General features: G+C 39.0%; 2 protein-coding genes across 3 annotated transcripts; one reads left to right on the top strand and one right to left on the bottom strand.

The window, feature by feature from the left end:
* The first annotated feature begins 811 nt into the window (after positions 1-811).
* Positions 812-5,842, top strand: LOC105439561. Its single transcript, XM_030972723.1, has 6 exons — positions 812-921; positions 1,000-1,224; positions 2,148-2,370; positions 3,222-3,313; positions 3,970-4,098; positions 5,055-5,842. Exons 1-6 carry the CDS (start codon positions 812-814, stop codon positions 5,167-5,169), a joined length of 894 nt encoding a protein of 297 aa, XP_030828583.1. The 3' UTR covers positions 5,170-5,842.
* Positions 5,843-7,593: 1,751 nt separating this feature from the next.
* LOC584309 (deoxyhypusine synthase) lies at positions 7,594-27,344 on the bottom strand. Of its 2 annotated transcripts, XM_030973346.1 has the most exons (10): positions 27,291-27,344; positions 25,678-25,882; positions 13,942-14,321; positions 13,217-13,384; positions 12,377-12,595; positions 10,912-10,998; positions 10,345-10,456; positions 9,084-9,187; positions 8,104-8,235; positions 7,594-7,700 (listed from the first exon to the last, which is right to left on the bottom strand). In XM_030973346.1, the coding sequence occupies exons 3-10, from the start codon at positions 14,290-14,292 to the stop codon at positions 7,629-7,631; spliced, it is 1,245 nt and encodes a 414-aa protein (XP_030829206.1). In that variant the 5' UTR covers positions 14,293-14,321; positions 25,678-25,882; positions 27,291-27,344; the 3' UTR covers positions 7,594-7,628. The 2 variants fall into 2 exon arrangements, with proteins under 2 accessions (XP_030829206.1, XP_789266.3); XM_784173.5 differs by lacking the exons at positions 25,678-25,882; positions 27,291-27,344 and adding an exon at positions 16,032-16,285.
* Between the last annotated feature and the right edge of the window lie 220 nt (positions 27,345-27,564).

Genomic DNA, 27,564 nt, shown 5'->3' with positions numbered 1-27,564 from the left:
AGTGATGATGCTGCTCCATCAGAAGATGATGAGGGATGCTGAGGTGGCCACTGCCTATCAACTTATGCTGGCCAATCCTGAAGAAGAAGAGCCTCCTAAGAAGAAAAGGAAGCACAACTGGTGGTTCAGACCCATGCTCCACCCACAGTTGAGGGCCGAACGGGACAGAACCACACTTTGATGGAAGAGCTGAGGGAGAATGACAGGCGGAAGTTCAAGAACTACACCAGGGTGTCCCCAGAGATGTTTGATGACCTGTTGCTCAGGCTTACACCCCACTTGCAGAAGAAGGACACCCACTTCAGGAAGGCCATTCCCCCTGGTCTCAAGTTGTCTCTCTTCCTGCGCCATCTCGCCACTGGGGCCACCTATGCCGAGCTGTCTTACAACTTCCGAGTGGGCAAGGAAACCATCCAGAAGTTTGTCCCTGATGTAGCCAGAGCGATAGTGGATGAGTATGCTGCAGAAGTCATCTCTCTCCCCACAACCAATTATGGCTGGCTTGAGTTGCAGGTGATTTTGAAGCCAGATGGAATCTTCCTCACTGTCTGGGTGCCTGGAAAGCACATCCATCTCCAGAAGCCCAACAAAATCAGGCAGCCTTTACTTCAACTACAAGCAGTTCTTCTCGGTTGTCCTGATGGCTCTGGTAGATTCAAAGTACCAGTTCATGTGGATCGATGTGGGTGGCGTTGGCCATCAGTCTGATGCCCAGATCTACAACAACAGTGAACTGAAGGAGTGCATTGAAGCTGGCACTTTAGGCATCCCAGATCCAGCTCCTCTTCCCCATGATGATTAAGAGCACCCTATGCCGTACTTCTTCCTGGGAGACGATGCCTTCGCCATGAGGACGTACATGATGAAGCCCTATGGCCGTCGTAACATGGTCCAACAGCAGAAGATCTTCAACTACAGGCTGTCCAGGGCAAGGCGTGTGGTTGAAAATGCCTTTGGCATTCTGGCTCTGTGGTTCCAGTGCTTCCTTGGCTAGGTGAGACAGGAACCAGACACAGTCCGCCTGCTCTTTGAAGCTGCCGTCATGCTGAACAACCTCATCAGGATGCGCTATCAGGCACTGGACGTCCGCATGTTGGACCAGGAGGATGCCCAGCACAACCTCATCCTTGGAGCTTGGAGAACTGCCGCCATCACTGTGAGAAAGTCCTGCGATGCCGCTCTGCTTTTAATGGCGACAAGTGGCGCCGAATGGCGGGCAACCAGGTGGCATTTGGCGCGAAGTAGTCACCAATCGGGTGCCGTTTGGCTCGCGTAGTGGCGCAAACAAGGTGCCCCTTGGCTCCAAGTGGCGCCATGTGGCGCGAAATCTCATTGGCGCAACTTGGCGCGCGCCATTACATTCCAGTGGATTCCAATAGGCGGATTTTTTGCGCCAAAGGGCGATATGTTCGCGCCATTTGGTGTCACTTGGCGGACACTTGGCGCTGATTGCTCGATGCAAGTGGCGCGACGAAAATTTCAAACATTTTGAAATTTCCTTGCCGCCACATTCAAATTTGGCGCCGTTGCGGGCCACCACGAGCCAGTTGGGAGGCAGTTTGAGCCACTACACGCCACTAGGCACCTTTTTGGCGACACTAGGCGCCACAGTAAATTGCATTGGCGCAAACTGGCACCAACTGGCGCCGGCCCAGTGGACTCCTAGCATAAGCAGTGTTTATAATTTGCTTAGATCGTATATTTTAATGTAATTACAATTTAACTCCTGAAGTATCAAGTTTGTTCGCTTGCTTCACTCACTTGCAAAATTGGAAATATTTGTGGAAAGTGACATCATCCCTCCCTCCGATGGAGGAGGGGGCTGCTTATTGCAACCCACAAAAAAATGGTGTACGCACTTAAAAATATTAAGTGCACGTAGTCGCAGAACTTAGAAAAGATATACTGTTGGAGAGTGCATTGCTACCCATTCCCTGTGCCCCTCTTCTGTCTGTCTCTCTCTCTCTCTCTCTCTCTCTCTCTCTCTCTCTCTCTCTCATTCTCTAAGAAATCTTCTAATTCAAGTATATTCATCTTCCTTTAAAAAAATCTTTTACGTTGTTTGTAAGTGTAAGGTTGTAAACTGCATGAAGTAGCATTTTAATATAATGAAATTAAAATCTCGTCATCCTTCTTTCATGGTCAAGCATTGCTTCAGCAGAAAGACTACCACTGGAAGATGGTTCCGTGGATCTGTTAACGGTCGCCTCTGCAGTTCACTGGTTCGATATGCCTGCTTTTACTCGTGAAGCTGACCGTGTGTTGAAGCCTGGAGGGTGTATAGCCGTCATAGGGACCTATCGAATCAGGACTGTCAACCACCAAAATGAGCTAATCAAATCAAAACTGATAGAATGCAGAGAGAAATATGTTAGTATTATACCTCAGGAAATTAAAAATGCAAAACTCTCAATCTTTTTAAAATTAAATATAAACAATTTCTGTTAAATAAGTCTAATAATCAGTATTAATAGCATAGGCAAATTTTGTAGGCAGGTTTTAGTATGTTCTTTGTTTTTTTGTTCTGTTCTTTTGTTCTCGTTTTCCTGTATGTGTGTTTTTAGGGGTAGGCTTTTATATAAGGAATCCCTCCTTTCTGCCTATCCCAATTGCTCTTATAAATTGCCATTGTATTTGTTATCACTTTCTTGTTTTTTTTTATAACTCCGTTCTGTATTTGTATGTTTTAAATGTTTCTATGAAGAGTGTTGAATAAATTTTGAATTGAAATTTGAATCCATTACAAATTCGAAATTGATTGTATATCGAATTGACCCATAATTATATACCAAAGGGAAATTAACGTTGGCTAAATGCCCAAACAGCAATGAAACCCACTCTACGCAGTGTTTATTAATGTGATCGACACATTCGATACACAGAAAAATAACTTAGACCTAGATCATGTACATAGTCACATGATTTGGCAAATCTTTTGATAGAAAAAAGTCCGTGTCTTTTTGAGAAATATTTTTATATAAACGCTTGGCAAAAACGCACCATGGTGAACTTTTTGTTTAGCCTGCTCCTTCCTTGCTTGTCAGATTCATCAACTTTTTGCTAAAAAATGCCTCACAAAGTTTGAGAACTGTTTTTTCCTTTCTATTTGCTCTTTAGGATTATCATATCACCCGTGCCCCTAATCACAACTTTTTTTCCTCCTCATCCTCCTCCTCCTCCTCCTCCTCCTCCTCTTTTTCCTCTTGTTTTCTTTTTAACAGACGCAAGAGCTCGACAAGTACAGAGTAATTGACACTAAGGCGTATTACAAATTCTATGAGACGTTGGAATTTCCTTCCTATGACATGACAAGGTTACGTCACGTTCTTTTTAAGTAACGTCCTTCATCGATTTATTTGGGGGTGGGACTCTTAAGAACTGTAATATGAAGAAATTCAAGATTTGAGATGAAGCTGCTGAAAAGGATCCATTTTGTTTTAAAGCAGATGTTCCACTAAAAAGCAAGGGAATTTAAATTGTATATAATTTAAAAGAATATAGGGCTAGAAAAAAATAATATGGGCATATGACTTATTGTGTGCATAGGCAGACAAGAGATTTAGAAAATTTACGACGGAGAGAGGACCATAATGATAACACTGTGATAAACATAAACATGCAAAGATGGTCCCATGACGCTGCGCGAAAGGGACTTTTGTTCGCGTTTACTATAATACTCTAATGGTTTACAGTGTTTGTTTTTTTTATTAAACTTGAAAATCAACTAAATAAGCTGTATCGCAAATTAAATCCAAAATATGATAATCGTAATTATCATCATCATGATAAACAGGGACACAGGGTGAAGCATATCTACTTAAATATTAAAGTAAGATATAAATTATCATTTTAGCAGTATGAAACTTGATATTATTAATTGTGCGTTTCCACATTAAAATGTGTGTCAAATTATTTATATCTTAATTTGTCTGATAAGTTTCTATAATGATTTCTTTCTAAACATATTAGGTGGTCTATGGAATATAACCGAACACTGACAGCACCTGCCTTCATCAATTTTCTGCAAACTCTGTCATTTTCCATCAAGTATCTTGAACGTCATCCCAATACAACATTCTTCGAGGAATACAGAGATAAGTAGGTTTTATTCTTATCAAATTACAACATACGAAAGCCCATTACTGCAACTGGAGAAGAAAAAAATATGTTCACTGGAAAAAAGAAAACAATTTATGTTCACTGGAAAACAGAAAAACAATTCTAGAAAAAAGAGGGCGCTTGTTCAAAACTGTGACCATACTTTCGACCCTTGACTCCGGCATGGAGATACCTCATTATAACCATTTCTATTACGTCTATGTTATAACACACCCAACATCATCTGAATCTTCCAAATAATATAATAACTAACATCATTATTTTTATTTCAGTGGCAGTAAAGGGCTTTCGTAGCTAAACGGCAGTAGTTATTATTTTGAAAAAGAGGTGGCGCCCGTAATATTGCAGTTCCCCAAAATTAAACAGGGGGCCCTCATTTTGTCTCTTTCAATCAATAATACTGATAATGCTAATTTCATACTGATTGTAACGTGTCAATATCTAATTTATGAAATAATATTGTACAATAGCTGTTAGTTAAAAACAGTGGCAAATTCAAAATGATTTCTAACTACTAGTCCCTGCACACTTTCTTTTTTCTCGCCTCCCCCCCCCCCCCTCCATTTTAGTCATTTTGTAGTTTCGTTTTTACAGAAATTAAAGAACAGTCTGAATAATGTTGATGTTTTGATACCTCACAAACAAAATATTATTAGTCCTATTTATATGAAATTATATCGTGTATAATCAAGTAAATCAACGATATTTCACGATGAAAACTAATAGTTATTGGAACTATACTCTGGTATTTTAAAAACGTTCAGACACTGAATGACACGAAACCAACAAGACTTTATTGTTGATAAATTCGGATTGGGAATTGAAGATATTTTTAACCTAAATAATCATGGTCATTTAATATTACGATAAAATAGTAAAGCGCAGATAATTATACGCTCTAAATATTATGATGTATTTTATTTTTGTATTTCTAGCTTACATTCTATCTTGGTTTCCGAGAAAGAGGAGAAAGAGGCATCTTTTCAGCTCACGTGGTTCTATGACATTCTGATAGCTCGCAAACCGATACCAACCATGCCAACGCTGTAGGCCTTTACATGTAAATATCCCAATACTGTCTGAAACTCATGATGGTGTGCCATAATAAGCGAGGCTCAATGTTCTTTTCTCGTTATTTTATTCGTCGTGTTTTCTTAAACCAGTGGAGAAGTCATTATTCCAGTCAAATCATTTATTTTCCGCTATAAGAACACATGTAAATTAACAAAGTTGAAGGAATAGGAGGCCTAAGATTCTCAACTTCTAAAGTTTGTTATGATTAGTTTCCTTATAGAGATAAGAGTAATTTCCTTTCAAACTTGATAAGATTCCCGATGTTGTAGCAAATCCACCAGTCTCAAATTGTTTCAGTTCAGGCGAAATCTTCGCTTCCGTTTATTTCATTTTTTTTTCCACTGAACTTGTTTTACTTTTGACTTCCACACATTTACTGATACAATCATGTAAAAATATGGTCCACTTTTCTTCGTGTAATTTCGACTACGTAGATCATCCTCAATTACTGTTTGCAGGTGCCTGTATTATAAATTGTCTTGTATTCGTTTAAAAAAAATACTTAAAGTGACACTTCTTTACCGAAAAACAAGGGCGGTGCTGGAGTTTAATTTTATTTTCCACCACAATATATTAACACCTGATGAAAGTACAAAAGTATACAAATGAATAAAAATCCTATATACAAGGCGAACAATAAAGTATATATTTCAAGAAGAAGAAGAAGAAGAAGAAGAAGAAGAAGAAGAAGAAGAAGAAGAAGAAGAAGAAGAAGAAGAAGAAGAAGAAGAAGAAGAAGAAGAAGAAGAAGAAGAAGAAGAAGAAGAAGAAGAGAAGAAGAAGAAGAAGAAGGAGGAGGAGGAGGAGGAAAAGGAGGAGGAGGAGGAGGAGGAAAAGAAAGCACATTTTGTGAAGCATTGCGTGTGTCAAAATCTCAGACAAGCAAGCCGCAACAACAACAAAGAAGATGGGGAGAATTGCTATTTTTTTAATATTTGAAATAGTAAGGAGTTCAATCTGCCCGCCCCGTTACGCCGCCCTTGCAAAATGTTCTTGTTAAATAATATTGTGGTGTCCATTTTGATAGGCTATGGACGTAATAACGATATACATTTTCACAGGCGCGTACGCAGGGGGGGGGGGTCGAACCCCCTTATTTTTGTTTATTAAAAAAATAAAAAATAAAAATTATGCTAATGTTGACCTAGAAAGGTGTGCATCACATAAGCAACTTTGGCGCAAGTCGATGTTTACACTCTCGCAAACAATGCCTCCTGTCCATCCAAGCGTGAACACATACCACACAAAATGATACTAAATGATTCGGGATAAAACACTCTTTCATGAAAATGTATAATATTTTACTGTTCATAGATGATTTTTAAAATAATTACCAATTTTCTAGGTATAATTTTTTTTTGAACTTACACTGTATAACGTCTGTTCGAACACTCTCACATTAAAAAAAAACACCGTGAAAGACGAAATAATGAAAGACAAAGTCAATGAAATCCCCCAAAACGAAAATTATTACAATCTGATATTCTGTTCATGTCTCATCCAATTGCGTATGGTCTAATTACAAGTGTAGTAGGCTATTCCATTATTCAATTTCGAATGCTATATAATAAAAGTTTGATTATATCAAACTAAATGCATGTAACGTTTACAGAAGCATAACTGTTCAATATTCTTTACTTCCTTTCTTAAAAAAAACACACAAATACAATCCGAAAAAATCCAACTATTCATGAAGAAGTCATTTTCTGGTTTACAAAATATCAAATAATATGATAGAAATCTTAATTTGAATATGTAATAAGCTACTATCAATTAAAACATCATATCATATAATATTAAATGTTCAATATGCAACATTAAATAATATTATCTAATGAATATATACTCTATGAATTATATTTCACATATTCATTTCAGTTAGTAGAAAAAACAATACCCCACGCTCTACTAAACTCTGTAATAATAAAAAAGAATAGATAATCAAACCTATATCTGTATTCCCCTCTTACACACAATATGGCAAACCGCTTCCCCATTTTACAAAACCTGAATATTCATTAAAAGCATTTACAACCCATTACATGAGTGGATACAAGGCAGAACTAAAGGGGAGGGATGGGGGAAACATTTACCCCGTCAAAAAATTTACCCTGGCACATGCTTTCCAGAATCAAAACCGCCCTTTCTAGAATCTCTCATGATTAGGAGTAACAATTTATCTTTCCCGAGCTTTTCTCGAAAAATAATAAACATTTACATGTACTTCCCGCGGATAGTTTTTTTTTTTCTTCTTCTATAAATATGATTTCGATAATCTCGCCATCCAAGGGTGTGGAATGGGAATTGTTTCCAAAAGTATTTTTGAAATGTGAGTTAGAAAGGCCATTACCATTTTCTTTTATTTTTGTTTAACGGGGGAGGAGGAGAACGTTTCGACCCCCCTCCCAATTCTGACTTGTAGAAGGTCAGTTGCATCATGGATATACCATCTTTGCGAAGGTCTCTGCTACGAGGAGCGGGAATATGATGGACGCTTCTCCGAAAACCTGTATGTTCAAGAACAACAACAATAATAAGAGTAATGATAATAGTAATGATGATAATAACAATAATGATAATGATAACAGTAAATTTCAACAGGCCCATTGGACAGGACGAATCAATTCAGTTACGTTACTACCTCAAGCATGTGAAGGACTATTTCATACACGTTTGCACTGTTAATTCTCTTTTTGTACGACATTACTCTCATATCGTGCTTCAAAGTCTGTGGTTGTCGGTGACGCAATCCTGCGCCAGGAAAATGACGCATAGTATGCATCTGGCATTAGTAAATGAAATTACACGAAGAAAAGTGGACCATATTTTGTACATGATTGTGTCAGTAAATGTGGGGAAGTCGAAAGTAAAACAAGTTCAGATAGAATTTACGAAATGGCTTATTCTTACCTTAACGGGTTTCGCTGTACCCTTGATCTTTCCCCACGATACTGCTTCCTCAGGCATGGCACCCGAGTCGGAACCATCGAATTCTTGAGCTGTATTCAAATACACCGCATAGTCGGCTCCCTCAGGTGTGCGCTGTAGTAAGGAAAGAGAGACGCAAGGAAAGCTTTTCAATCACACGTTTGTTGGTACTGTAGGTGATGATTAGTGCCGGACTGAGGACGCAGAGGGCTTGTAAATGTCTAATAAATCAAAGCAATCTCGTCATACCTTGTTTAGATAACAAGAAATTGTACGAAATGTAGTGAATACAATCTCAAAATCTTTTTTAAAACCACATTAAGGTAATTTCAAAAGCCTGCCCAACACCTTTGGAAATCTGTGAACATGCATCACGATGATGTATTACGGAAAGGCAAACTAACTTCTCTAAGATAGTAGGACACAATACCGTATTGAAATTGTTCTTGAGAGGATTTCTCAAAAGTCTCTGCGACAGTAACACCTCCAAACGGACAGATTATTGGTCGTAAGGTTATGTTTGTTTTTTTGTTTTTATTTCCGTATACAATCATCACAACATACATATAGGCCCTACATACATAAACGTAATATATGGCGGAAAGCCCAATTCAGGCGTATTGACAAAATACACATGTTCTCTCTCCCATGGGGTCCAGATAAACAGCTATTACATAAAGATCAATAAAGTTTATGCAATCATGAGGAAAGTAGAATAAACAGTAAATTGAATATATATATATTTCAATAAACAAAACATAAGCGATATAACTGAACATGTTTAATATTCGAGTCTAATAAATTCAATTTACATTTAGAGTTCATTTTCAGTGTATTTTTTTAAGGGATACAGAACCGCACGAACCCTGAAAAAATAAAGTAAAATGAAAGAGAGGTAATGTATTGTACGGTCGGTAGTCGGTCTTGTGTCTGATATCTAGTGAACTAAAAGAGTATCTTACATGTGCGTTGGCCTGGCAGATGTGATGCTTTCCAATACCAGCCCCGACGGTGATCATACCAGTGTTAATGGATGACTGGGCCAGCTCGATTATATGATTACTATCTGCAATGGGAAAAAATAAAAAATAGAACCCATTTTTTTCTGCTCCCTTTTTCTCTCTATCCTCCCTTGGTATTGGTGCCTTCATCCGTACTCTGCCGTAGTCCTTCACTTCCTCTACTGGCCTATTCCCTCTTCTTTCTTTTTTCTTTTTCTTTCTTTTCTTTTCGTCTCTCAACAAGCAAACATATTTTTTTCTTTCTGGCGAATCCTTTCTAGCTTCATTATTGATATTGATTATTTATTGTGTTTTAAATATTCAATGAATTCGTCCAGTATGTATAATTTTAATTTACTGTATCTATTCTACTTTGATTGTGTTTTATATTTCTAACTGTAATCTCCCTTTCCCTGCTTTAGCGTGTATTTGTATTTTATAAACTTTACCTTAGTTAATTATGTCATTAAATAGTTTAAGGAGCGTATCCACAATAAGCTCTGCTTTTCTATAGGCTCCGCCACTATATCTCTTAAGTTCAACTTAATGGACAATATTCTGAATAGTGTGTACCGGTATTGTATGTACATGTATATTATAATCATTTTCAATATGTTGTTACACTCTTTGTATAATGAGATATTGTGGAAACCAATAAACTATCTATCTATCTACACATGTTGTTGTGATGTTTTTTCAGTGCCCCATAAAAGAACAACTTTTCTTAAATGAGCAACCCTGGTGAAATATTAATGATATAGTTTTTAAATGGTAAAAATAGAAAAAAGGAGAAATGTGATGATAATAAAAGAAACAGAGAAGAGGATGAAGAAAAGGACCATCAAAATTGCTGACATTGGAATTGGGATCATTGTTGATTGACCATTAAAAGTATTTTCTTCACTCTCAATTTCCTCGCCATTCTCTGCCCCGGCTCTCTCTATCTCTCTCAGATACTTTCTGCCACACCCACGCACAAAAAAAGCTGATGGAAGTCAGAATCAGAAAGACTCTGTTCAAATCACTGACTCGAATGCATAATTGGGTACTTTGAAATGTAAAGTATGCGAAATATTTATACCCACAAGATGCATATAGTTACGTTTAAATGTTTCGTTGACTGTATTCAACATTCTTCTTTTGTGTTATTTATTTTATCTGATTATGTTATATGAACAAATTTTGTTATAATGTCAGTGATAGATTACAAAATTCACCGTACCTTCTGCTATGTCGATTCGTAGATTATTGTTCTTATTTCTTTGATGTAGATATAGAATCTCATCGCCTATTCCTCCGTCTGTGATGGCGGGGCTGAATACAGGAATATTGTTCTGAAAACAAATAAAAACAATCAAATCCCAATTAATTTGGTATCTAGGCGTCATAGAATGTTTTCGCATCAATTCTTTGAACGAAAATAGTTATTAGATCGCTCTTGAAAGTATTTAAATAGTAGGTTTTTCATTGGCGGACCTATCGATCCCAAGCATTCCCTTGAGAGATACCACTAGATATACATCAGAATTATTATGACGAAGCTTCTTATTTTCTTACTTTATTGCGTTAATAATGTGGGAATAAGACATTTGCTCCATTGCTCCTAGCCTGCTTTCGTCATGAAAAAAGGGAGGAGGGGGTGAATGTATCGGGTTTATGAATGGGATCGGTACAGTGTTTGGTCCAAAGTTGAAATTAAGAATAACGTTAGTGCGTGGAATTGACCAAGGGGCAATTGGAGCTGGAGCATGTTCAGGCTAGGCCTATGGTACAAGCTAACAATATATACCTTATATGCCCAATAATAGACTGACGATTCGTCGTTGATCTCTCGCCCCATTTTCGCTATCATCTTCGATGGCGTCCAGTTCATACCCTGTGTATTGAATACGAATGTTTGAAATCATTGTTATTTCTACAAGGCAGAAATCAAATACATACTCTCAAAAGATATACAAACATAATATTGAAGGTTTCCGAGAAATCAGCTCAAGAGAATCTCAAATACCATGTTTTGTATACAGTCAAAACTGCTTTAATGACCACCTATCTAAAAAGACAACTTTTTGTGTTTTCCTTCGGCGGTCGCCCTTAGACAGGTACGACTGTACCTGTCTAAGTCGAGTTTGAATATTATGTGATGGACTAGTCAGTTGATATTGCCTTCAGTTTATTTGTTGACTAAAGTCTTTGCAATCCTGCTTGATACATAGTGTATACGATTTCATATGACTTAAGCGGGACTGCACTACTTGAAGCTACTTGCGCCCTCTATATATCAAACATTGCATAATCGGTGCCCGTTGGTCCCCCTTGATCCCTGTTTCTCATGTTAAGTGAGAGCTGATTTGATGAGATAACAACCTGTAAGTTACCATACAGGGAGGTCTAATCCCTCCTGGTCAAACTAGTGTAGACAGGACTTAAGTAAAGCATATTCACAGACCAGAAAGATTGTTCATAAGAACTGAAACGAGTAATTGCAACAAAAGCTATGCATGCAATTCAAATTGGAAAACAAATAGTAAGAGTGGTATGTGAGAATTTTTGTTGCTGTTATTTATTATTGGAAAAAATAGACTTTATTCAAATACAATCCATATCATTCTGAAACGACAAAATCACGCATCGCTGTTTCGGAAAGTATTGGATTACATATCCAACCATAATCCAAGTATCGAACATAAAACCAAATTGTTCTCATTAGTATATATTTCAACAGATGACATGCTTAAATAATTGCGTTTGTATTCATAAATTAAGTATGATTACAGCATTAACAAATAATTCCCTGTTAGAATGCGGTTTTGAATTATTTTACTCGACAGATTATTATCATTAGGCTTATTTACTCATAATGATATTTGATAATATTTCTTATTGATTGCTATCATTGATTTTTATGCGTTCTGTGATATCGAATTCCCCTTACGTTTTATCTTCTCTGCACTCCAAATTGTTACTTTTTTTAATTTTTATTCGATCGTAGATTTCTAACATTTGTAGAGGCATTCTAATAAAACGACCCCTCTCGTTTGAAGAATATAAACAAGTACAAAAGTTTGCAGTAATGGAGAACCAAGTTTTGTGTAATATAGTATTAATCGAGTAGATATGGATTTAGAAACAAAAATGATATCGTCATGAGTTCCATCTAAAATGAGAATGAACATGGGTAGTGCAGCTTTCATGAAACATATGTATATATAATGAATACTAATTAAAACAGTTATATATTTATATATATAACATACATGCTTGTTTTGTTCGTCCATCATGTCCTCAAGAATAGGTTGCATGAAATCGGTGAAGTGGTAATAATGACTCTCTGGTACGAAGATATTCCCTGCACGGTTCACCCTCATCTTAAACATATCCGCTCCATTCGCACGGAAATCACCCACGTAGAAATCACCGAAACACTTCATGAAATCCTCTTCAATGCCTCCTGCAGTTGTGACGATACAGTCAACCTGAGGGGAAATATAAGACTGAAGTTGTAAACATATTCTATTTATTCTAATTCACTAATATTTAATCAAACACAACAGATTCAAAGACTTCAAAACAATTCACAAGATTCAGAGAGTTCAAACTTAATAGTACTTTGATTATATTGGAAGGGTTAATCGATCGGCTACAGACCATGATGAACTGATGAACTGAACATGAGAGCGGCTCCAATTAGACAACAGTCCATGAGACCGTAAAGCTGTAGGTCAATCAGGATATCTAAAAATTGATTATTTCGGTGGCAGATTAATATTACTGTTCTTCATTTTTAAAATTCATGAATTGTCCTTACTTCCCAACTACAGGTCTAACTTGCAAAAACATTGGTCTTCCAGATACAACATTACCCCCCAGGGTTTAATCCTTCATTGAAACCTGACCAATGAACAGTCTTCGGATTAGTTAGTGAACCACCAGCAGACTCTGTTATAGCAAGTGAATCTGGTGATTCCTTGGCGATACTATCTTCATGTTGAATCCAATCGTGCCAAATGTTGATTAGCGGGTGCATTTAATATACAGTTTACCAGCTACCTTCCCAAAGCTGGAGATCGCTTTGGAACTCCGAGTCGTTCACCCACCATGTTGTTCTTGGCAAGGAAGCACATGGTTTCTCTAAGGCCACATGTGATGATACTGGACGCATAACCTAGGAAGATGGTGCACTTAGAGGGCGCTCTATCCGTCCAGCTCTTCTCCATTATCGCCCGACGATCCTCCTCTGTAAAAGGCTCAAGCTTCTTCGCCAGCTGAAAAAGATGGATTCAAAACACCCTTACCTAACCGTGAACAATTATGCAGTATTCAGAAGAGTGACCCCTCACCTTACAATTTATTCAACATTCCTTCAGAGGGGTATATATCCGGCACTGGAGGCCAAGAAAATAAAATCGTCACAACTAACGGACAACCTGGGTATATATCATGCTTACTGTCTAGATGAAATCCTGAACATACAGTTACTTCATACAGTTACTTCTGGGGGATCCACAAACTACAAGCACTGCTTTTTAGTGGACCCCCCCCCCCCCCCCCATTTCCTCAGAAATTAAGAAATTCTTGTAATAATTTTATTATGTGCAGAGTTTATTTGTATAGTTTCTTGAAAAAATAAATTATGTATGAAATCATATGTAATATCTTTATTTACTTTTCTGTTGGAAATGAAATAAATATGAATGTGAATATGAATATGAATACGTGGTCAAACTATGTGTAAAACTAGCGAAATAAAACAATGAAAATAATGTCAGTTTGTTCTACAGGTAGGACTATGGTTACCGGGGTTACACAAATCTTCGCTTACCATTCTCTTCACCTCGTCGACAGCGGCGCCAAAGTGTGACGCTTGAAACCCGATAGTCCTCATCGACTCCATGATCTTGTTGTAATCGATGGAGTGGCTGAAGTCGTAACCTTTGACCGGGACAGGATCACGCGATGTCAATGTCGTTATCTTATCTTCGACGCTCCCTGATGACACGTTCACTGGAACATCGCGGTAGGTTGACCGGAGTTCATTGGGCTCGGTAGACGACTGGGTGGCTGACCCGGGCGGAGAACGGTTCGATTGAGATATTGGCGGGAAAGTAGCAATAAACCGAGAGCAGAGGCGAACAGAAGGTACTCGTACCACCTGGAGCATTGGCCAAGACATTTTAGTTCCAGCGTATCCTCAACTGTGTACTAAAACACAAAGTATAAATTATTTGATTTAGAAATCCATTCAAGACACTTTCTATATGAAATTAGGACCTATTTTGGTAAATCACTAGATGCAAATGGAATGGTCCCGATAAGGGATTAGTAATACCTAGACTATATCAGGGCTGTCAACTTTGGGGAACTACTTCGAGGGAGATCGTATGAAATTTTGGTTTGCTCTCTCTCTCTCTCTCTCTCTTGTGAAGTATTGCGAAATTATATTATGCTCACGCACTGTCAAAGATTACCTTTTGTGTAGAGTGAAATAACGTGACGATCGCGAGACGATCGTTTAAATGATGACTGCCCGCGCAACGGCATGAGTGAGGTGCGAAGGCTCAGTGGACTCGTAACCCAGGGGCGGATCCCTGGTCAAAAAAGTAATTTAGTCCTCACTTACCCCCACCCCCGCTTATTCGGCCGGCCGGCTAAGTCGCCCCTCAATATTAAATTTCTCACGAATTGGGCCCCTCCCTCTCCGCCGGCTAGATCCGGCCCGTCGTAACCGGGAGGGTTTGAAACCGTGTTGCTGATTTCATTTAGACACGGTAAAAACATACTTTCAGCCCAAAACGCTGTTTTACAGTATGTCCGTGTGTATGGTATTTATACGCAAATGATTTTGACAACAAAATCACCATACACCGGAAAAATACAACAAAAACATATTTCAAAACATACAGAAGATATAAATGATTGATAAATTTGATAGAGTTTACATATAGCAGAAGAAAAGAAAAATAGAGATATAGCAAGGCTACTAGTCAAAGTGAAGAGAAGTAAAATAAGGCAGGGGTAACAAAAGAGAAAGTCAAATATAGAAAGAAAGAACTACAACATTACAAAACACAATAATATTGGGTCTCTCTCTCTCTCTCTCTAAGTGCCATATCGATTGACTTTGGCGAACCTTCGGTTCCTAGCCTTCTGTATTAGTACCACTCCCAGTTCTTTCACTCCTCTCTCTCTTCCAACAATTTCTGCAGACTGTCTATCCAAAGTATCCTCCTTCTTCCCTACTCCTTCTTCCCACAATTTTCCCTGTCAAAGCAAGATTTTCTAGGCCTTCTTTACGTGTAATGTGACTCATGAACTTCAACTGCCTAATCAACATCTCACGTATCATTTTCCTTTGCATTCCAGCTCGTGTAAGAACTTCCTCATTACTAACTCTGTCAGTCCAGGGATTTTCATACTCATTGTTCGATTTGTCAGAATTTTGCCTAGCTTTGAAAATGCAGATTTAGCGAGAGCTAGTAAAAAAGCATAAAAAACATTAAAACATAACTGCCCATTGTTAAGGCAATATCCTCATTACCAAGTCGTCGATTCCCTGGTTGCTTACTTCAAAGCAAACACATGCACTCTTAGCAGTCTGGTAGAACAAATGGCGTTTTACATGTATATATTTTATTCTTGATTATTAAAGTTGTAGCCTAAGTACATTTCCAGAAACAGCCACGCCCGTTATCCAACAATAATTTATGGCCAATCTTTAAATAACTCCGCAAATATATAGCTGAGCTGGGCTAAAACTGGCATCATAATATTGTAACACTCTCGTGGAACATAATTATAATATTTTCAATTTGTTTAATTTTATTTATCTTTATTTTCCAAACAAAAGCCAAACAAAAATACAAACATTGACATGTGCAAGGCATGATTGATAACAAGTTTTAAAAAACTTACAATATATACTTGGATCTCAGAAATTCAAACTGCTTGTCACTGGTTTGCTGCTTTTGTAGTAGGGCAGGTAAAAATATTCCAAACTCACACTTGATTTCTACTTCAGGCTCAGGAGAGCAACAACAAAATAATGACGATACTTGTTTTCAAACCCCTCCGCTTTTTCCTAACTACCAACCCAAACTGTGAATGTTAGCTATTATTATTAACGGAAATCTAGAATAAAAAAACCCGGTCTACTGATGGGAAATGTTGGCTGTTGTTATGAACGGAAATTTGTGAAATCTAGAAAAACCCGGATTACTGATAGAAAATGTTGGCTGTTGTTATGAACGGAAATTTGTGAAATCTAGAAAAAAACTGTTTACTGATGGAAAATGTTGACTATTGTTATGAAGGGAATTTGTGAAATCTAGAACAAACCGGTTCACTAATAGAAACTAAACTACATGATCATGCTCATGATGATTACGAATAGAACAAGATATTGAAGGAAGAGGAAAGAATAGTGGCGAAATAATGTTTTCATAAGCAAAAATTTGACAAGATGAAAGACAATTATGAGTAGACCACAGGCGCGTACGCAGGGGGGGGGGGGGCAGGCGCGGATCCAGGGGGGCCGAGCGGGCCTTGCCCCCCCCTCAAAAAACAAAAAAAAAGGAGAGGAGAGGGAAAGGGAAAGAGGAGAGAAAGAGAAAAAAAGAAGAGGAAGAAGAAAAGAGAAGAGGGAAGAAGTAGATCGGGGGGTGGGGGGGGGGCAAAAGGACTTGCCTCCCAGGCTGTTGCCCCCCCCCCCCCAAATCAAAAAATAAAAGAGAAGGAAGGAAAGGGAAAGAAAAAAGGAAAAGAGGAGATACAAGAAAGGAAAAAGAGGAAGAAGAAAAGAAAAAAAGGGGATAACGACACAACAAATCGTCTTCTTTCTCTAATGATTTAATGAAACGTAAGCTTCCGCTTAGCGCGGGAGGGGGAAAACTCAATTCAGACGAGGATTATTTTTTGGGAACGGTACAACAAATCGTCTTCTTTCTCTAATAATTTATTGAGATGTCAAAGCTTCCGCGTTTCGCGGAGGAGGGAGGGGGAAACTCGCCCTTCCCTGCACCCACCCACCCCCAATTACGTCACTGCTGGTCACCATTACGAACCAATATTTGGCTCGCATAATTTCAAATTTTGCCCCCCCCCCCCCCCCTAAGAAATCCTGGATCCGCCTGATGTATATACAACGGCAACAGTTTCAATATAAAATGTAAGTTCTTCTTACTTAAATCATTGGTCTGGAAACAATTATTTGCCCAATGTTGTGTATTGTATTACATTTTCAATGACAATGAATTCACATTGTAATGCAATTTTCAAGTTTCCCAGACTTATTTAGGAGAACAGAAGATTGATATTGTTTAGTTGTACGTTAACATCACTCAGTTTGATTTGATTTGATTGGAGATATATCTCATTAAAAACAGAGTAAAGGCTATACAGATTCAAACAAACCTACACCATTAAACTTCAAGCTCACTCACACACGATTTATTGCGACACTTTCAAGGCTACTTATTATTTCAAGTTCATGTATATACAAAGGGCAACAGCTTCAATATTAAACGTAATTAAATCAATGGTTTGGAAAATGTGCCCATTGTTGTATATTATACAACATTTTCCATAACGATGAATATACATTGTATAATGTAATTTTCAGGAAAACCATACTTGTCATTACTGTTATATTTGTTATATGATACTAAAGCAAATCGTTTCGCTTATCGATAAGATAAATCAATGTGAAGTACGTGTCAAATAATGAAATCATTACGTGCTATTTTTAACCGGACTAGACATTTGAAACGTATACATTATGTATACACTATTGACAGCAAGCAAGTTTTTTAAACAAAGAATTCAGAAATTGAACAACATTGCACATTTTAGACTACACGGCATGCTCTACACCCTTAGTTGGACTGTAAACAGTTGTCTTCTTAAGTCTTCCATATAAATATAAATATAAAGGAGGTCAATAATCATTATGAAAACACCACTTTCGTAAGGTTGACACATCAATATATATTGTGCACACATGTAACAATGTGATAATATTTTTTCTTGGGGGGGGGGGGGGACGGGAGGAGGGCAATCCAAAAAGGGACTGATATGTGAACATTAATATTGATAGGTCGCTTCACAAAAGGGACATACATAGTCCTTTTTTGTGGAAAGTTTTTTGAGCAAAACACAAAATAGGTGGAAGGACGGGGTACACGTCTTCCTTCAATTTTCTGAGGGGGATCGTCCCCCATGGATAATTTGAAAAAGTGCACACCAACAAAATGTATAGCAAATACTGACTAAAGACTGCAACACGCTTAAGGCTCTGGTGGGCCCAAGAGTACAGCGTTTAGACTAATAGAAATGCTAACATCTTCTCGCTCGGTCGCTACGCTCCTTCGCATAATATCCTAAAAATATACAAGTAAATATTGAAGAAAATATGTATTCTGTTGGTATCACGTATGTACAAATTACACTGTATGTTAACAAGATTAAAAGTTATAGAAATAGATCAGTATTCCAAAAATGAATATTCAGCTTGCTCTTTTAAGAAGTCCCTTCCTGCTCAGTACTTACTAAAATTTACCTAGTAAATATTTACAACCCTTCGGACTGCACACTAGATATCGGCAAAGTAAAAGTGTAGCGTGAAAAAAGTATATTGCTTGTTTTTATGCTGTAGTTTTGCTAAATAATGTAATTTTGTAACACAACAAAACTTCAAAAACCTGTGAGGGGTTTACATATAAGACTTATCATACAGCTTTATGGGGGTAGTCCCTTCCGTCACCTCCGCCTCTTTCACTGGCGTACTGATGGGGGGGGGGGGGGCAGGCCCCCCCCCCCAATACAATTTAAACATGGGTTATTTTTAATTTGATACCAGTGATTTACAAGTATTGCTAAAATGGCAGTATTTTTCCATGAGCTCCCGGGGGCTCTACCCCCTGGAACCCACCAAGGCCCTAAGGCGGGCCCCTGTTTGCTCATCTGGTCGTAATTAAATGCCTAAAGTCCTTGAGCTTTCGGGGGCTCTGCCCTCTGGACTCAACCAAGGGGCCTCAGGCGGGTCCCTAGATGCGTAATTTGGTGCCTAAAAGCCCTTCCGTTATGTATTTCTTATGAATTTCTTTGTCTTTCTTTCTCCATATCCTCTGCACTCTCCTTATGTATTTTTTTGTTTTCCCTTTTCTATTACCTTCTCTTCCCTGGGTATACGTGCTTGCACATGTACTATATATGGCTAAACAGTTTTGTAAAAAAAAAATATGCGCGAACGGTCAAGGAGTAAGAAGAAGGCAAAAAGAGAACAAAGACGGCATCCATGGAAGCCATGATTGTGAGAGCGTCCACTTTTTTCGCTTTTACTTTCATCCTTGCATTCTTTCCTGAATCAGAGTTTTCTCACACCTTGTAGACTCGTGCAGGTTATGATCTTGTGTGTGTGTGTGCGCGTGTGTGTGTGTGTGTGCGTGTGTGCGTGTGTGCGTGTGTGTACGTGTGTGTGTGTATGCGTGCGTGTGTGTGTGTGTGTGTGTGTGTGTGTTCGTGTAACGAAATAACGTATACAATAGCTTGGCAATTCTCATGGTTATGAGATACAATGTAAAAGGAAATGAGAGAATAATGGTCGCGTAGCTTAAATCAAAGTTCCCCATTGCAGTACTCTCTTTTTGGATATTTTTGCATTTTGTTTTTGTAAGAGGTGTAGCGCCAGAAGAAAGAAGAGGAAGAAGAAAAGAAACGGGTGAAGAAGGAGATCGGGGGGGGGGGCGAAAGGGCCTTGCCTCCCAGGCTGTTGCACCCCCCCCCCCTCCAATAAAAAAATAAGAGAGAAGGAAGGAAAGGGAAAGGGTAAGAGGAGATAAAGGGAAGGAAAAAGAAGAAAAGAAAAGAAAGGGGATATCATTTGCAATTTTCCCGCCGGTGGATTGAGGAGGGTAAAAGGCCCTTACCTTCCCCCGCCCCCGCTATAACAAAGAGAGAAAGAAGGAAAAGGGAAAGAGGAGAGCTAAAAGGGAACAAAAAAGAGGAAGAAGAAAAGAAAAGGGTGAAAAGAACGGGAGATCAGTTCCAGTTAATCCCGCCAACAACGTGTGGATCGGGGTGGGGGCCGAAAGGCCCTTGCCCCCCACCCCCCTCGGCAAACCTTAAGGAGGAGAGAAAGGGAAAGAAGAAAAAAAAGAAAGAAGAAAAGGGGGCACTGGCGTATTGATAGGGGGGCTTGGGGGAATTCAAATTCAAACGTGGTTTATTTCTAATTCCATAACGGTGGCTTACAAATAATGCTGAATTCTTTCCGAGGTTTTTCCTCAGTTTTTAGTAAATTATACTTTTGTATGCGTTTGTTGGAAAATGACAAATTCCTAAATTTACAGCCAGGTAAGAAATATGATTCTTGAGAAAAGTTAGGGCCCGGGGATCGGCTGGAATCGCAAGCCTCGAGCTCCCCCCTCCCCCCCCCCCTCCACTTCTTTTTGAAAAGGTATAGTAAAGAGAAATAGAAATAAAGAGAGCAAGAAAGAAAGAATAGTTAACTAGCTGCTCATCTGACCGAAATTAAACGCCTAAAAACCCCTGAGCTTCCGGGGTTCCGTCCCTTGCACCCCGCCTAGGGCCCTAGACTCCCCTGGATGCTAATCTGACGGAAATGTAATGCCTAAAACCCCTGTTTTCTAGGGGCTTCGCCCGCTGGACCTCACGCCAATTAGTGTCCTGCCAGTGTCACAAATAAGGTATAAAATTTGTTCATCTGACCGTAATCAAAATGCCTAAAACCCCTGAGCTTCTCGGGTCGGACAAGGTATCAAAATTTGTTTATCTGACTGCAGGCGCGTAGCCAGGGGCAGGGGATAGAAAAGAAAAAATAGAGAGGAGAGGAAAGGAAGAGGACGTAGGGAGAAAAAGGAGCAGACAAAAAAAAAAATCTTTGAAATTCAGACAAGAATTAAGAGTATAGAGAACGGTACAACGAATCGTCTTCTATCTCTAATAATTTAATGAAACGTCAAAGCTTCTGCGCTTCGCAGAGGGGGGGGGATTGAATTAAGACAAGGATTAAGAGTATAGAGAACGGTACAACGAATCGTCTTCTATCTCTAATAATTTAATGAAACGTCAAAGCTTCCGCGCTTCGCGGAGGGGGGGGGCTGAATTAAGACAAGGATTAAGAGTTTTTCCAATGATATAATGAAACGTAAAAGCTTCCGCGCTTCGCGCGAGAGGGGGGGGGGGGGGAGGGGGGGCTGAATTAAGACAAGGATTAAGAGTCGAGAACGGTACAACGAATCGTTTTCTTTCGTCAAAGATTTAATGAAACGTAAAAGTTTTCGCGCTTCGCGCGGGAGGGGAAAATTGCATTCAAACGAGGATAATTTTCGAGAACGCTATAACGAATCGTCTTCTTTCAATAATAGTTTAATGAAACGTCAAAGCTTCCGCGCTGCGCGGAGGGGGGGGGGCTGAATTAAGAGAAGGATTAAGAGTCGAGAACGGTACAACGAAATGTCTTCTTTCTCTAATACTTTAATGAAACGTCATATATAGCTTCCGCGCTTTGCAGAGGAGGGAGGGGGAACTCGCCCCTCCCTACATCCCCCTGCATTACGTCACTGCTGGTCACCATTACGTACCAAATTTGGGCTCCCCCCTAAGAAATCCTGGATACGCGCCTGGGGGAGGGTGTTTCTGTTCTTAACCCCCCCCCCCCCATTTTTTTTTTTTCCGGAAAAGGTGATACTAAGGCTAAGAGGATAATCAATTCACTTCAAACACGTCATGGGTGTCGATCTGTAAAGCTGTGGTCACAAATCAGAGCAGCGACCGACCGATCAGTAGCCTGCTCGGTCGCTGCTGGAATTAGTCATCGCCCAGCGATTAGGTGGGTGCCCGGGCGGTGACCGCCCAGGCACCGAGCGTATTGTGGGCGGCGAGTGAAAAGTGAGCAGCGCCGCCCGAATTTTAACTCCGCGCTAAAACTTCAGCGGCGACCGAGCGATGCCCTAAAAACGAGCGGTGCCTGGCAGCCGCCGCTCGGTGGCCGGGCAGTCGCAGGGCAGAATTGGTTAAAAACTCGCCGCTCGGCCGCCGAGCAGGCTACTTTTGGGTAATGTGACCATAGCACAACTGATACCTATTCATCAGGGGGATGATCTATTCATTCATCCCCCTGATGAATAGGTATTACGTAACGATCGGCATCCATGAGTTAACACGTTGACAGAGGCAGAACGTATCTTACCTGCACTGATCACGTGCGGTCGTTTGGTAGGATATCTGAAAAGATTAAGATATATTTACAATTCTAACATAACGAGACCCAGGGGCGTACGCAGGGGGGGGGGGGGGTATGGGGGTTGAACCCCCCCCCCCTTTGGTATTTTTATGTGTGTAAACCCCCCTAAAAAAACCTAAAACCCCCCCCCCCCCCCTTTGGGTTTTTTTTTTTTTTTTTATTAAAAAAAAAAAAAAAAAATTATACCCACGGCTAACCTAAAAAAGGTGACCTTACCCCCCCCCCCCCAACGAAGAAAAATTCGAATTTTGAAATTTCGAGAAAAAAAAAAAAAAAAAGTGTCCGCTTACCCCCCCCCCCACTGAGCGACTTTTCGGCTGGCTGAGTCGTTGCGATTTTTTTGGACTCCCAAAAAAAAAAAAAAAAATGTCCGCTTACCCCCCCCCCCCCCCCCCCCCCCACAGCGACTTTTCGGCCGGCGCGATTTTCAAATTTTCGAGAGCAAAACCCCCCCTTGAAAAATCCTGCGTACGCCCCTGACGAGACCAAAGCATATTATGGATTGTTAATGCTATTGTGAAATTCGAAGCGTTAATATGCTGATTCCCATTATCCCCTGTCAACAAAGAGCCACACTAGAATCGCCCCTGGATTTCCATATTATGGTGTTCATATCCCGTTTATTTGTGAATGCTGCGGAATCATGAACATTGGTCATGCTGCATGGAATTCAGGGGTCTTTATATCCTGTTAGTCATCCATTTGATTCAGAAAAGAGAAAATGTTATCTGTGTGATAATGGCAGTAAAGGCTATATAATTTTTTTTCCCCCACAAAAACACCTGCAAAAACCCTCTCATTACACAAACACACAAACACAGACATAAAAATAAATCCTTACCTGGAAACCAACGCCGACATACTTCATTGGCTAATTTGAAAAGAGCCCAATGAAAATCACGTTGTTGAGTACCGACAAACACACACATACCACGCACGCGCGCGTGCGCACAAACACACACAAACGCACACACCTAAGGCCACCAACAATACCGCTCGGGTCTTGCCCAACTTTCAACCTTTTGGCAGATTTGAAGTAATATGATTGTTCATGTAAAGTATGACAATGCTTTTCTTTTAATAGGCCAATGGACCAACCTTTGTCAGAATTTGATAGCATACGATCGGTTTAACATTATAACAAATAAACGTTAAATAAAAAAAATGTTCTTTATGTATTGAAAAAGTATGTGTTACCTTCCGCCTTTATTCATTATGGATTCATTTGTTTAAATCAATTTAGTTTTATAGCTATGTCTTGAATATCGTCATTTTCTTTTGAAACGTTTTGATTTCAAATAACCGCTGCATCTATAATAAGGCAATGAGACTTGGTGAAAATTCAATTACATAGATGATTGTGGATCGTTTGAGTGATTTTTAGTCAGTGATAGAACAACGTATTTATATATAACATATATACCTATTACATATTGAATTTAATTGTAGTCAAAACAACATAAGTTATTTTGTTCATCTTGTTCATCAATGAGAATTCTTTTCTCCCCCTCTCTCTCTCGAGACGTGAAAATAAAAAGAATTGACGTTTACCTATGCAACAATTTGTTTATCTTTTACGTCCAAGACGTGAACATAACAATAATCAACTTATACCTATGCAACAATTTGTTTGTATTTTACGTCCAAGACGTGGAAATAACAAAAAATTGACGAATACCTATGCAACAATTGTTGTCCTTTACTTTCACGACGTGAATATCAACAACACAATTGTTTGGTCATTTTGTTTTATTTTTCTGTACTTAGTGACCTTATAGAGACACGCAGACGCAAACAATAATTGACGTATATAATAGGCCTCTATGCAACAATTTTTATTTTTTATTTTTTATTTTTTAAAGGTAATACAAAGTTTCGGGAAATTTTGAGAATTGGTGGAAAGTGAATCTTTACAATTTTATATATTTGGATGCCCCTGTTGATGTATATAAGCACTAAAAAAATTAGCCCCCAAAACACTTCTGTTTTCGAGAAAAATTTAATATAAAAATTTACCGGTGCTCCCGGTAAATTTTCATAAATTTCAGATAGCGCCTATGGCCGTTCAATGGTAGCTGCGACCATGAAAATCTCAGAATATGTAGTTGTGATATACAATTTCCAAACGAGAATAGCTAATCGGTCGATTTTAGTCAAGAAACATCGTTTCATAGCTAAATTAATATCTTGACCTTGAGAGGGAGCTATACAACATAAAGAGTTTATTATTTATTATTTCATAACTTTAGACTCGATTTCAACCGCGACAACGATCAATGGATATCGTAGGAACGCATATGCTTCCAATATGTTCATTTGAACCAAATTCATAACCCCATACCAAACTTTGTAATACCTTTAAGTAAAGTGAAAAATAATTATTTGAATATTCACGTCAAATATTTACGTCTTGTCATCAAGGAACCAATTTGCTGTGTACCATTCCATACATAATATTGCTGGATTTAATTCGTTGAATTGTAATCGAAATTTCTAGGGCAATTCGTGCAGCTTGTTTTGGTCCCCCTGTGATGAACATGTATAGTCAAAGATTGGCTGTATGGAACATTTGCATATTTTATTCAGATGGAGTCATATCTAGCTCATTCCCTTGTACCATCTTCGATGCCGCCAGGAGAAAATATGTCAGGCATGTACTAAACTGGAAAAAATTCCTGCCTTGCTGCAAATTAACGGACCACTTTCCAAAGGGAAACATGCTTTTCTAATGATAATTACTACCACTCGTCTAATCATACGAGCAGTACACAGTGCTCACCTTTACAGGAGGCAAGCGAAAGGAAATGGAGCAAAATTTCCTGAAATATTAATCAAAATTACCCGACTGGGTATCAATGGACACTAATCTGATTATAACATCATACAGAGATGTACTTGAACAAATCCACTTTTTATATTCGTAAGCCGGGGGTAATCTAAAAAAAAGGTGTAAAATTGCATGTTTTAGGATTGTAAACTTGTACTATTTTTCACAAAGTTCTTGACACAATTAGGCTTTTGTATTCATGTTTTATCATCTGTTCGATGTTCCCCTTGTTAGTTCAAATAAGAAGTGTAATATTAAGTATATTTCTTTGGGAAAATCCTTGGACATCAAATGTAACAGTACACCACTAGATTCTATTGTGCAACCTTAGAAAACGGCAGCTTCCTGGAATAATTTGTTGCCAGTTGGGTCTCCAGCTCTTAAAACTCCTTGGTCAAAGGTAACGACAAAGAAGACCTTGGTGTTAAAGGGGTGGGATAGCGGTATACAAAAGTCAATAAGTAACTTACCACTTAGCTCGCGACAGGAAAACGGATCTTCTGTAAACCGCCTAACAAACCTTCAAAGTTGATACCAAAATGTGCGCTGGCGCTGACAATGGAGGAGTATATCCTAGCTCGTCAAAAGGCAGAGGTGCGGGCTCTCATCAGTTACATGTAAATCTTTTTTTTTTCGGTTTCGTCACGACGATCATTAGTCAATCCGATACATCAGCTGCAGTAAACAATCATGAACATAAAATCAGTTTAATTTCACCTGTTTTATTTCGTATTTATTTCACAAACCAAGAACAAAAAAACATATACATGAATAAATATAACCTATATGGGAATTAACATATACAGTAAACAAAATTTCATTCCCTTGTAAATGTGATGTTGTATGTGTTTTTCATTAAGTCAAGAATGTAAGGCAATCAGGTTGGATCACATACTTAAGGATGTAGGCTTTAATATGTCACATTCTCAAGAATATAAATAGGGCCAAATCATTTGTTTACACCCCCCCCTCCACTCAGTGTTATTTAGGGTACGCATATGCGTGTTCCCAGCACCCCCCCCCCCCCCCTTCAGCATAAGTCCGGTGTGTAAAGTCAATACGGGTAGACCTTTTTCTTTTGTTACGAGCTGGAGATTTTTGGAACACGCATGTGCGTACCTCGATACATTTCCTGTTTTTTCTACTACAATGCAGACTTTAATGTGTAATGTAATGTAATGTAATGTAAAGCGCATAGAGAATTATACGAACTAGTATGCGCTATATAGCACTTATCATTATTGGTAGTAACATGGACCCTCAGCTACTACAGATGGACTAATAATGACAGTCTTTCTTTGATCACATCATGACCACCGCCAGGCGGGTACGCAGGGGGGGGGGGGGGGGTTGAACCCCCCTTCAATTATTTTTTTTTTAATTAAAAAAAAAACAAATTAAAAAAAAAAAACTTACCCCCCCCCCCCCCCCCACCAACGAAACAAAATATCGATCGGCCAATTTTTCAAATTTTGGGACAAAAAAAAAATGTGCTCTTACCCCCCGCCGCCCCCCCCCTTTCTCTAAAGAGAAAAGATCCTCCCGAGTCATACATTTACATTTATACAAAAAATACATATTTTAGTCATCGTGTGTGTTGGAACAAGTGGGGAAGTACTCTTGTCCGGTCTTGTCGTGCTTCTTGTTAGTCGATATTCTTGTAAATTCCCTCCCACTTTCAATCGAACTTCCACGGCACGTCTTCATTTAACTTCCTGTGTTATGGAGTATCATGGCTGCTGATCAGGGAATCTAATGTAACCTAAGCTTTTTGCTACACAGATCATTACAGACACTTCACCTCTTTAACCAAATAAATCAACCAAAATGATATGCAGTAATACGTCATCATATACCTTTAACACCCAGAAGCTTTCGGGAGGGGGCGAGGGCCCGGGCGAGGGCGATGCCCCTCGATTGACTTAGTCTAAATAGCGAGCAATGTTATTTAGGAGATCACAACACTATAGGGCGGCGGCCTACGCCCACCGAGAGTGTGGTATTCCAAGGGGTCTAGGAGGAGAATCTCTAGTTTAAGCGATGCTGGGGCGTTGGAGTAGATACGTATTTGATATGAACTTACCTCACATCCAACCAGTTCAGACGGACTGATGCAAAGATCACGAATGCTATATATATTTTATGAATACCACTCTTACGCATCTAGCTGCGAAGTCTATAAGGTCTTTCTTCGTCAGAGATTAGCTGGATATAATATGGGACGATGTCTTAATCTCGAAAACCTCTCTATAACGCCATGGAGCTCATAACATAATGCATTAATTCCGGCGGAGTCTCCTGATGCGCTGATATAGTTTGCTCGTGGGATAAAGTAGAGCATTCAGACATGACTAAAT

This window comes from Strongylocentrotus purpuratus, unplaced genomic scaffold (assembly GCF_000002235.5).
Source record: "Strongylocentrotus purpuratus isolate Spur 01 unplaced genomic scaffold, Spur_5.0 spur5_scaffold_6, whole genome shotgun sequence".
Classification (NCBI taxonomy): Eukaryota; Metazoa; Echinodermata; class Echinoidea; order Camarodonta; family Strongylocentrotidae; genus Strongylocentrotus; species Strongylocentrotus purpuratus.
This window is presented reverse-complemented; position numbering and strand designations above follow the sequence as displayed.